Raw genomic sequence first — 12,262 nt, forward strand, 5'->3', positions numbered from 1 at the left:
TCTTTGGAAGCATGAACCTAATGTGCACAGTAAAAACCTAATTGTCCACCTGGAAAAGACAAACAAACTAACCAAAATGTAAAGAGATTTGCACATTGTCCACATCACACTTTGATTAAATATTATTTCCAACAGTTGATAGTGTGTGCCAGATGGCTGGGAGTTGAGGCATCTGATCAGTTGGGATGTTCATTTTGACACTTTTAACATGATTTAAAATGACAAAATACAGGAAATCAAAACAAGTACAAAAGGTCACTAAACAACTAATAATCGTTTGATTTTATTTTTGTATTACTCAAGCCCAAGTTTGGTTAAATAACCCAAGTTAATGTCTCTAAATTGCTTGTTTTGTCCAGCCACTAGTCCAAAACACAAACCTATTGGAATCATAATGATATAAAACAGAGTAAAGCTATAAATCCTCACATTTTAGAATCTGGGACCAGCAAATATCTGCTTTATAATACTTTTGCTGCACAAACCCACCAGCACAACATAAGACACACCAGTGATTCCAGTAGTAAAGTGAACCTTAATTTCCAAGGTCAGAAATGTACTGTCAAGCTCAAAATTAGTTTTATAATTATTTTTTTTTTTTTCCCCCCCTCTTAATTCTCATGTCATATCCTGTCAATCATCTCTTGACCCACGTGAAGAACCACTGCCATTAGCTACAAACGCATACAGCTACATCTGCACACTGCTTTTATTGATAGCAGGTTGTGCTCAATCTCGCTTGTCCAGTTTTGCTACATCTGCCTGGCAAATGTTTCCCGGCTCTCCACACCTGTATTTCATCCCCAAACCCAAAAGTAACACCTGCTACTCCCACCTGCCTTTCCCATTTTGTCCTTAGAACATGTAACGTGTTACGATCCTTTTGAAGCGCAAACAATAAAGGGAAATGAAGTGATGGAGGGACGGTGAAGCGGGGACAAACGGTAGCACTTTACTTGTAGAGTGGCGGCAGTTGTGTGTGTGTGTGTGTGTGTGTGTGTGTGTGTGTGTGTGTGTGTGAGAGGAAGGTCGGGTTCATCCCATATACTTGTTTCCGTTGCAGCGACTGCTCCTGCTGTGTGTCGACAGGCAGCAGAGCATCGTCTTTGTTAACCAGTGGTGTTGCCTAACATTGTATTTCATACTGATCTCAATGTTTTTTGTTTTTTTATTTATGGTTAGTGTCGATAGCGTTGTGCATTATGAAGAATTTTACGTATGAGTACATTGATTGTTTGATTGTACATTTAAGACAAAATATGTAAAGATTAAATTTTGTTTAAAATTAAAAGGAACAAAAAGATTCAAGGTACACAGGGTGGTGGTCTTGGTGCTTATTTTATTTTTATTTTTTTCCCTGACACAGTTTCTCCACAGCTTGATTTCACTCTGGATTCTCTACCCTTTACAAATTATAATTTCTTGACAGGTTTTTTTCTTTTGTCAAAACTAGTTCTACTCGAGGCCCACTTGCTTGTTTGGCGCTTCTAACCGGATTTTGCTGTCTTCGTTAGCAAATAGTTTGCGGCTGTTTCTAAGGTCAAGAATGAAATGTTGAGCTCAAAACTGAATCCACACATGGATGAGAAGTCTTAAAAGTGCAATGATAACTGACTGTGTGATCAAAAGCTCCAGAAAAAGCGAGTAAGGGGACCTTTTGTGCTGTGCATATTGTGCTGACTGCTGTTTTAAGGACGGTCAACTCTTGTGTTCTCAAATGTTAAATTTGTCTCAACACCAATCGGCTGCATAAAAACTGCCTTAAATCAGGAAACATTTGATCAAAAGAATACGTAAACCTGATTCAGAATCTGACAAGTTTTGAGTCACGGTGCTACAAACACATTTTGGTTGGTACTCCAACAGTAATCGGCCTCTCACAAGTCCCGTCACTTTATGGAAATGCAATACTTAACCACTGGAGTACATCTTTAATGGTGACCTCATCCTGCACATGTAGGGGGCAACAAACTTCCACTCCTCTTTCAAATCAAAAACCCTTTATCTTCCTAACTGCTCATTGGTTTACAGTTTAAAATCCAGTTTTAAAGGAAATACTTCACATTAAGTAAGAGCAGTCATTGACTATGAGTTTTACTGCAGAGCGCCTGTGTCCTAAGGTGTTTCTATAATGTTCACATTCTGTATTCATAAATGCAGTACATCACACTATGTGGTTTTGTTCTTGTTTTTAGTCTTTTCAGTCTGTCTGCATCACCATTAGTGTTAACAGTGGCTTTACTGTTGGCACCCAGGGGTGGGAGAGGATTAGGAGAGGTTTGGGACCGAGTCCGGGGGAAAGTGATAGGAGCCTCACACTTCCCAAACACAGACTAGCCTTTGTAAAAAGTTCACTTAGTTTTCAGAGTTTAAAAGTAGCTCAGAGACATGACAGTGGCTGAGTGTCTGAGGGTTGGACTGCTCCATGTCCTCTCGTCGTGTCCTGTTACAGAACATCAATCATTCATGGCTCGGTCTGAACCTGATACTTTTCTTTTTTTGTTAACCTGCTGGCTTCAGTAAGCCTCCACTGCTTCTGCTTCATGAGAAAAACAAATGGGATTGCCACACCTTATTCCATATAAAATTCACACATTAAAAATCGTTGTTGGTATAGTTAAAGAAAGGTTTGGGAAATAATCTTTGTTCATTTTATGGCATTACTTTCAACAGGGTGTATGTGGTATAGTGGAAATTGTCAGTGTACACTTTGTATCAGAAATTGTAGTGCCAGGATCATCTAGACTCTAAAAGCAGACATTTTAGCTTCATGTCCAAAGTCAGTGTGTAACGTTACATTTTTAGGACACTTATGTTTAGATAATTCAGTCCATTTGACTCTTTCAAACAAACGGCTTCGCTCTTCGAGACAGACGGCTGAAGGTTTCCAGTTCTGTCAGCAGATTCAGTTCCTCCTCACCTTAGTCACATCAGGAGACACAAGCTTGTAACCATGGCTCCATGCCCAATGACAAAAGTGAACATAGGTGAGCTAAGTGAGCTGTAGGCTACAACTTAAGTCATGTTATTTTAGCCTATATTTGTTTACATTTTGGCAAAGTGGTACCATTAAAAGTATATTAGCTATTTGTAGTTTTGTTTGCAGTGTACTCATGGATGTACAGACAGTTTGTGAGTAGTGTCTTTTTTTCTGATTTAACAGACATTTGGGAACAAAGGCTGAAAAAGTTATTTGTGTGAGACTGAGGGATGAAAACAAAAACACAACTGACCAAACTGTGGAATCAATGTTTTTTTTTTGTTTTTGTTTTTTTACACAGCACTTTTTTATCTATTTTATTCCACTACCAAAAAAAAAGCCATCTCAAGAGCACCAGCAAAAGCCGAAGAGCATCCAGTTCATCTCCACCACAGACTGGACTGTTAGCCAAGCAAAAGAAGAAAGAAAAGAGTTATTTTAGTCCCACTGTCCACTCTCACATGCAGCAGAAATGCAACTGTGCTGTAAAGCATCTGCAGAAGCAAGACATTGCTAAGAACAGGTCAGAAATAAAAAGCCTAAAACAGCACATGGCGGAGGAAAAGAAACTACTCTTCTCTACTGAGGAGATATTTTTTTAGAATAGAAACAAAAAAATGTTTTTTACGGCTTAAACTAGCTGATTAACAAAATCACACCACAATGGGTAGTAATAATACTCTAATAATATAATACTAAAATATTTCAAAAGAAACAGACGAACACTCTACCCAGAGGTGTGTGACCCAATCAGGTAATTACTATACACATATTTTAAGGATTTAACTGGCTTACTTGTTTGTTTTTTTGTAGAAATACAGTAGGCTGTACAATCATGAAATGTTGACCAAACTCTTTTTTTTTTTTTCAGTCCAGCATGCATCTCTAGGTGAGCAGGACGTTGTACAATAACGGATCAGCTGTAACAGTAGCTGGATGTGAATTCTTGAGCGGATGAAGGAAGCTTAGCTTTCATGGTTTGAAAAACGGCACGAAGAGCAGCTTGAGGCAGATTTCTGGAGTTAGTCATGAAAACCCTAGCACTAAACTAAACACTAAAAAATCATCCCCCCACCCCCTGTGAGTACCCTATTTCTTTAAATAATAGTCTGAGCTATAAAAATCTCAACACAGGAAATGTCATTTTATAATCACTGCTTATTACATTAATAATATTATTGATTACCCCTGCTGTGTACAATCAAGCATGAAAGTCTAGAGTGACTCTCATGATTTCCTCATGATTTATTGTCAGTAGAACGGTCTATAAAGGTCTCAAGAGATTGTCCCTCCAGAAAACATAAATAAAAATGTGATTGTTTCACTCCAAAATGGGAAATAAAAAATGTCATGTTGACCTCTTCTTGATTTTCAAGTGGCAATGCATAGCAGGATCATTCATTGTTCCTCCGGGGGTTTGCCTGTCTCGTCACACGTGGCTCTCATAAAACACCTGGCAGGGAGGGGTGTCATTTGCGTCTGTCGCTTCGGGCGCAGCCTGGTCGGTGTCCTGCTCTGCCTCGGCCTCAGGCTGCTCCTCGGGCTCAAGAGGAGCGAGTGGTGGGGGCGAGGAGGGGGGAGGCGAGGACGGTGTGGCTTCCGGCTGAGGTGGCTCTTCAATGCTGCAGTAACCCTCGATGGCGAGCTGCTGCGGGTGGACCGACACCTGGATGGCGATGTGCTGCGGCTGCTCGTGAACTGAGGAGTTCTCTGAGTCGCCGGCGGCGGGGGATTCGCTGCGCTCCCTCTCCTGCACTCGCTGTCTCTCCCTCTCCCTCTCCTGCAGGATGGAGAAGATGTCTCTCGGCCCGATGGCCCTGCTCACTGTGTCGCGGCATCCCTCGGGCGCTTGTCTGACAAAGGTGTGCCTCATCTCCTCCACGCCCACCACCTCCAGGATCTCCTCCATGAAGGTGCGGCAATTCATGATGAGTGGCGGCAGCGGGATGCTGCGAGCGAGCTCCTCGATGTACCGCGCAAACTCCATGGTCTTGAACTGCGTCACCTTGGCCAGCTCCAGCGTCTTGGCCGAGGTGATGATGGGAATTCGCTTGGCTATCTCGAAGGCCTTCTGCAGCTTTTCGGCGCCCTCAGTGCGGAAGAATTCGTTGATGGCTTTCTCGGTCTTCTTCAGGTGGCTGCTCATCATGCAGAGGCGTGTGATGTTCAGGGCCATAATGATGGTGAAGGTGACCAGACATACCACCATGTAGTACACGCCCATGTCACCGTTGGTGAAGATCACTCGCAGCGTCACTGTGCAGTTGGAACTGCCGTGCACGTTGGACGCCATGCAGGTGTACTTTCCACGGTCTGCAAACTCGATGCTGGTGATGTTTAGGACACCAGTGTCCAGCAGCCACCACTTATCACCTGCAGAAAGAGACGGAGGAAGGTCATGATATATCAAACACTGCGTAACAAAAAACAACCGGACAAATCAATAAAGGAAAACTATGGTTTATAAAAACTTTTTTTTTTTTTTTTCGTAGCTCTTTTTCTTCTGTTTACAATGTGTATGAGGGTCTGACTTTTTTTCCCCGATAGACATATTTTTTGCGAATGTTCCACATTCTGAGATCTCACGAATTACTTGGTGAATGCAATCATTATCATAACTGATAGCCAATGCTATAACAAATTAAACATGAGTTGTAATAAACCTTTAACTACAGGTTTTAACCAGCTACTCTTTGACAAATTCTCAGAGCAGTACAAATACTACAGCCAATCCATTACTTAAGGTACCATGTGGTAAAAAATTTGACTTTGTTACCTGCTTTTAAAAACACTCAACCTCACTACATAACCCACTAAATACGTGGTTGGCCTACTAACTCACTCTGAGGTCAAATTTGAAACCCTGAAAATCCTCTTAATGCATCTGTTCCTCCTCCTCCCTGTGTGATATAACCGTAAACTCTCCTCTGCTCTGTTAATGCAGCTGATGTTTGCTGCTTTCTAAGAGGAACTTGCTACCTCAGATCTGCTTACGTTGCACTGTTCTAACTCTTTTTTTTTTTATGGAGTCTGACAGCTCAACAGAACACACTGTTTTGGCACAAATATTTATAAATCAATGAAAAAAATTCAAGTGCTGTTAAACCTAGCAGTCCTTCAAAACAGAAGCGTGCACTGTGATATCATGTATGAGCCTCCATCCGTGCTCATCTCAGCCTTTTGGCTCTAAAATGTAAAGCCACTCTATGTTCCGTATGTGCCATGTTAGTGCATGATGTGTATGTATATCAGATTGTGAGTTTAGACAGGAGAGAAGCAGTGACCTTCATATTCCTGCCATGCCTTCAATATTTAAACAGGTGGCGCGGCTGCTCTGCATGAGGTTTGAGTAATCAAAACAGGAAAGTTCTATTTACATGTTGGAGTGGTTAAGTTCTCTCAAATTACAAAAAAAAATATTTTCCAGTGTCGCAATTTTATCAAATGTTAAAGCGCACTACAACTTTCAAACAGAGGCCGTTGCAAAGTGAGTTAACATCTGTCCATTAGCAACCACAACCTTTGGAAAATGTTTAATACAATGTAAAATGGACACAGGTAGAAGCTGGAACAACTTGCAGTGACCAGCAGCGGCGGTCGGTCGACACCTGTAGTAAGTCAGCCTTTGATGCTATCTATTGGAGTGTCTGGATCAAATATGTGCTTTATAGTCGAATGCATACCTTTGTTGTTTTTAATATTTTCAAATCCAAGCATGACTACATGTACAAGTTTATATCTGTGTGTGACGCCTGGCTGTAGTATGTTTGGTGAAAATCCATTATTTGCTTTGGTTATCAGTTCTTATCAAAGTAACGAGGTATTGTGGTTATCTTGACTGATAAACTAATCGACCTATATGGTGATGTGACGGCCTTTGTGCAGTTCAAAGGAATAGATGGACATTTTGGAAAATGCGCTTATTTGCTTTCTGGTGATGAGTTATATAAGTGGATTGATGCCACTCTCATGCCTGCCTGTTAAATATAAAGCTGAGGGAGCAAGAGGGCAGCAGATGGTAGGGCTGGACGAAAATGTATCGACATCGAAATTCTGAAGCTGTTATCGACGTATTATTATGACGATAATTTTGATAATTTATTCCTGTTGATAGGCCTACTTTCTCCTTAAAAACATTCCACCGCGTGTGTAGTCACGTGACTTTGCCCGGACCAGTCAGCCTCGTGGACAGCATAATGGAGGATAACACCGAGTCGGAGTCAACTGAGCAAAAAACCTGCAGCGTCCGTCGTCCGGAAACATTTTGGCTTCAGAAAAGAGAATTTAGAACAACGTTAATTGTAATTAATTATCGTTCTTTTATCGTTATCAAGGTCAAATGTGCAATTTGATTTTAGGTCATGTCGTGCAGCCCTAGCAGATGGTTAGCTTAGCTTAGCACAAAGACTGGAAACAGGGAAACAGCCTGCTGGCACTTCCTAATGGTGGCAACTGTTCAGAGCCAATAAATAGTCAAAACAGACCCAAAACCCCAGTAATACTGCAAATAGTTGTTTTTACACTTTGGTTTATGTATGGAATAAACAAACAAGATATTATGTGTTAATTAGTGAGCTTTAGAGGGGCTGGTATGTTACCTTAAAACAGAGCCAGTCTAGCTGTTTCTTCTTGTTTTCAGTCTTTATGCTAAGCTAACAGGGCTGTTGACTGTTCTGTCAACTGTTATTAGTGTTTTCTAACTTTGGTTGAAAACAGCTCCTAAAAAATTGTATACCGTAAGGTTTGTGCTTCGTCCTGAACCGGCACTTAAGGATGACTCTCATAGAAGCATTTATCCACAAGCAGCGACATTTTAGTGAATTAAACTGCAACTCCTCCTCAACTACCTGCTGTCTCTACTGTGTGGGAGTAAAGATGGACAGATGTCACGAAAGGTGTCTGTAAATCTGTAGTCTGGAAGAGAGCATAAAAACATTTCTGCTGCCTTCTCCACTGCTAGCACGATCAATTTCCCACACTGGTATCCTCTGGAGGACAGGTCAGGAAATGTAGCCTGGCTGACAACAGCGTCCCGCCCATCCGCCTATTCATGCGAGAGCAAGATTTCTAATTTTACCTCCACCACCAGATCATGGGATGCGATTGATGTGCTGCCCAATACTACAAGCAAGTTTGGAGGGGGGAAAAAAGAAGCAGCCTGAGTAATAGATGGACATCTGCAGAAGAAACAAGCAAGGCTGGTAAAACTGCTCTGTTAATAACCCATGTTTATTACTGAGTAAAGTACTGCCTGCTGTGGTAACCCTAACCCTCCCTAATTATATTTGTGTGCGTAGCCCAGGGGGAGAAGCTCTGTAATGGTACAGACGCTGCTCTGGGTTTGTGGGTCATAATAACAATGCTGCCTCTCGTCTCCGATGGCAGGTTTCAACAGGCTAGCTCTGGAGAAGCATCAAAATGACTCCTCGCTTTGCATTCCTTCTCTTAGGTGAATCACAATATTCAAACGCGAGCGGTGGAGGCTCGGCTTGAATGAAAATCAATGGTGAAAACTTTCTGAATTATTTCCTTAACCTAATTGGCGAACACCTCCAATCCCAGCAAGAAAATAATCACTGCTGCCGGACAAAATGTCCAATAATTGAGCTAAATTCCCCTTAGGAACTTAAGGCCTGACTTCTGAACATGAGGACTAAAGATTCAGAAAGAAACGTCTACGTCATATCAGACTGGAACCAGGACTAAAATCATCACAGTACTACATCTTCAGTTACTGTCTTGTCTTTTCATTCTTCCCTTTTTTCTGTTAAACAGTGTTAACCGCCATTATCATCCGAATGTCCTTGAGTATACAATATAATTGTATCTTTATTTTCTTGTAACTGTAATGCCTTCACACATCAAGTATCCAGATGGAAACTCTGAATTTATAAGCTCTAACGGCTGCATTCATAACCCAGCACAGGCCTTTAAGAAACTCAACCAGAAGGTGAGTTGATTTACTGTTCTTTGACTGTAGCTCTAACATTTTTAACACTTCTCCTTGCCCCTCAAAGAGACAGGTGTTACCTAAACACTTGCTCTGATTGGTGTTCTGTGTACCTGACAGGAAACACACCAGTGGTGCATGATGTGCACTGAAACACCTATTGCGACTATTGTTTTCAATGTAAGACACTGGCTGTGGATTTCTGTGCATCAAAGCATCAGGATACGCTACAGTCCTATTTCCCAGTGGGAAGCAGCAATGTTTTCCATATCTATGTGAGTATCCTTGGTACATTATCTGTGTACTACAGTAGGTATACCAGTAATACCAATGACGTCCAACTCTAAATAAAATATCTGTTGATAGGGTAGGGTAATATGTAGTGTGAGAGATATATATATATATATATATATATATATATATATATATAAAAAAATAAATAATATAGAAACTGCTTTATGGCAATATTAGACTTTCATTTTAGAATGACTTCTGCATCAATCTGATGACGTTTCTTTATTTGCCAGTAATTTAATTCACTGGATTAGTCAAAAACAGAATTGGTTGGATAGTTTTATTCATTAACAGTTTCTAAATCCATTTTCTAGAAAATGTACAGTATTACAATAAATATACCCAAGTAACATAGTGACAGACGATTTACAAAATAAAGGAACTAGGTGACCTACCACATCTGTGACACCATTTCCAGGGGGAAACCCTGTAGCGTGCATGTTGCCGTGTACTGACAACTAACCAACTTGCTACAATTTATAAATGCACCTGAATGTCTAATTGTTAACTTGCAAAGCCTTATTCATAGTAAATAATAAACCTGACACTATTCTGTATTCACTTCTAATGAAATTATAATTACGTGACGGGCAGTGCTGGTGACAAAGAGAACAGAAAGCCAGGTTTAAAGTAACAGTACAATCTGTCTCACCATTCATCTCCGTGTCCAGACGGTTTCCATGGGAGTTGAACCACTGAACAGTGGGGAACGGCTCTCCGGTGACATTGCAATCAATCAGCGCGCTTTTCCCCTCACGGGCAATTATCTGGCCCACTTTTGTGAATACAACTGGGACAAATCCGCTGTCTGTCACATTGCCGGGTTCCGTGTGGTTTCCATCCGCGTCCAGAGATAAGGCCCCAGTGGTGTGAGAGACGATAAGGAACGCCAGGACCAGAAAAACATATCCACTGGCCCAGTGCATTTTCTGGAGCTGTCGGTGTGTCACCCAAGGGGAAGGAGACTCTGTCATTCCTCCTGGGTCTCCATCCAGCAGGCTGGCTATCTCTTGATAGTAGAAGGCAATTTGGTATTCAGTTCTGTGACTTAAAACTCACTAGAATACAAGAAAGTGATTGACGTGTTAATCAGAGATGGTGCAGGATAAAACATACTGTGTCTGTGACACTCAGCAGCTGGAACAGACCGATAAGGAAGCTGTTTTATAACTAGTCCTAAAATGACTACAGGACTGCGCCTAATGGTTATGATCATTATTATTAATCATTTAGCCTACAAGTGAAAAATGCCCCTCACAATTTCCCAGAGGCCAAGGTGAAGTCTTCAAATTTCTTGTTTTGTTCAACTGACATTCCAAAATCCAAAGATATTACATTTACAATGATATAAAACAGAGAGAAGCAGTAAGTCCTCACATTTTTCAAGCTAGAACCAGCTTGAAAAATGACCTATACTATTGACTGTCAAAATAGTTGTTGATTTATTGTCATTTGATCGACTCATCTTTTAATCCCTAATTAAATAAATCGACTATCTATATTTAGTTTTTTTTTCCCCCTCCAAGGTTATTTTATTGATGATTACTGATTTTGTTAATTATTAAGCAAAAATACAAAAAATCTGATGGTTGCAACTTCACAAATGCCTTAAGTTCCTTGCCGTTTTTTTGTTTTGTATTATTAAAATAAAATGATGAACAAGTCTTGGAGCACTTTAAAAATGAAAAACAAAAAACGGCTTATATTTGAAGCAAAATAAGCAAGTCTTAGCACACACAAAAATTGTTGGCAAATAGCCTGTACCATTTTACTAACATACTTGTCATGTTCATTCAGTTAGCTAAAATTACAAAATATTAGCATTTAGTCAGGGGTTTCATCAAGGCAAATCTAACGTTAGCTAGCTAATAATGTACGTATCACAGTTAAAAGCAGTTGCATCGTGTAGAAATACATTAAATATATATGTATTAACACCTTGCAATAACACTAAAACAGATCATTTGTAACGTTATTATCTGTGTTAAAACAGCACATATTTGCTTGATTAATGTGAAAACAAAGCCCCACTACAACATAACGGAGCTGTGTGTGGCTCCGTCTATTTGCTATTTCAATTCCTTGCCAGTGCCACACGTACAGCCCCCGAAGATGGCATCGGACCGAGCGCGTTTGCAGGTTGCAGAACGCGAGGCGCACTGCGCTGCTTTAACCTTGTTGAAGACGTCCCGATCAGACCAATTGGGTCTTTTGTGATTCTTGCTAGGCAACTATCTCAGCCAACCGTTATTTTGCTTTGAAGTTAAATGGCGTCATACGTTCATACACTCTCTGAAGTTTTTCAACTCGAGGCGGCCGGTTCAAGCAGGCGGATAATACGCGCTCTGTCCGATCGTGAATGCAATAGTTAATTGTATATTAATCATATGTGCGACTGATTTCAAGATTTCGTCGCCTTAAACGGTGCCGTTTAAACGCTAAACACCACAAAACAAGGGCGTGGGACATGGCTATGTGCTGGATGGTTGTTTTACATCACGAGACCCTTCCAGAGCTGTGCCACTGCAATCAGCAAACAAGCGGTTGTGAGGTAGCTAGCTCTTTCATATTTACAAAACGAAAGATAAATTAACGTGCTACAGTTAACAATAAATATTACCTCAGAGAATAGTCGGAATCCTCGGTAGAGAGCGTATGGATGTAAGCCGAGAAATGCAGTAACGTCGCCGCAACGCAAGCCCAAACTGCAACCTCAGCGTCGACGTCAGCAGCTTAAACGTTGACTAAACCCAATTTAATGTTATGTTTCCCAGTTGATAAATAACACTTTCATACTCACATATTGGTCTGTCGCCGTTTAGTGGTAAACACCAGAGTCGATGATATGTCGTTAGCTATTTCACCGCATCTCCATCATCCTCCGTCTACGCGCGTCCGCTACGTGACGAGCAAGTGACGTTAGCGGTGCTTCAGGATAGACTGGGTGACAACATCGCTCAGTTGCTTGGTATTGCCGGAGCAGGTGGGGCAATAACGTCAATAAGACATTGATTTAGAATACTTAAACAATAATAAAA

The 12,262-nt window shown here is 40.9% G+C and overlaps 3 protein-coding genes across 8 annotated transcripts in view; 2 read left to right on the forward strand and 1 right to left on the reverse strand.

The window, feature by feature from the left end:
• The window catches only part of clcn3 (chloride channel 3), a 37,787-nt gene extending 36,475 nt beyond the window's left edge, over positions 1–1,312 (forward strand). Inside the window, exon 15 of the mRNA XM_078276447.1 lies at positions 1–1,312. This exon is cut by the window's left edge and continues 1,332 nt beyond it. The gene's annotated coding sequence lies outside the window, so the exon portion shown is untranslated.
• On the reverse strand, positions 606–12,120 carry mfap3l (microfibril associated protein 3 like). Of its 2 annotated transcripts, none has more exons than XM_078276439.1 (3): positions 12,025–12,120; positions 9,877–10,282; positions 606–5,353 (listed from the first exon to the last, which is right to left on the reverse strand). In XM_078276439.1, exons 2-3 carry the CDS (start codon positions 10,196–10,198, stop codon positions 4,410–4,412), a joined length of 1,266 nt encoding a protein of 421 aa, XP_078132565.1. In that variant the 5' UTR covers positions 10,199–10,282; positions 12,025–12,120; the 3' UTR covers positions 606–4,409. The 2 variants fall into 2 exon arrangements, with proteins under 2 accessions (XP_078132565.1, XP_078132566.1); XM_078276440.1 differs by lacking the exon at positions 12,025–12,120 and adding an exon at positions 11,845–11,942.
• Positions 7,871–12,262, forward strand: part of LOC144534489 (uncharacterized) — an 11,416-nt gene continuing 7,024 nt past the window's right edge. Inside the window, exon 1 of one of the 5 annotated variants that reach the window (XM_078276444.1) lies at positions 7,871–8,930. In XM_078276444.1, coding sequence (XP_078132570.1) covers positions 8,829–8,930 — 102 coding nt within the window. In that variant the 5' untranslated portion in view covers positions 7,871–8,828. Of the gene's footprint in view, positions 8,931–11,326; positions 11,776–12,116; positions 12,208–12,262 lie in introns of those variants that run through there. The other 4 variants (XM_078276445.1, XR_013503555.1, XR_013503557.1 and 1 more) reach the window with 4 other exon arrangements.

This window comes from Sander vitreus, chromosome 19 (genome assembly GCF_031162955.1).
Source record: "Sander vitreus isolate 19-12246 chromosome 19, sanVit1, whole genome shotgun sequence".
Lineage (NCBI taxonomy): Eukaryota > Metazoa > Chordata > Actinopteri > Perciformes > Percidae > Sander > Sander vitreus.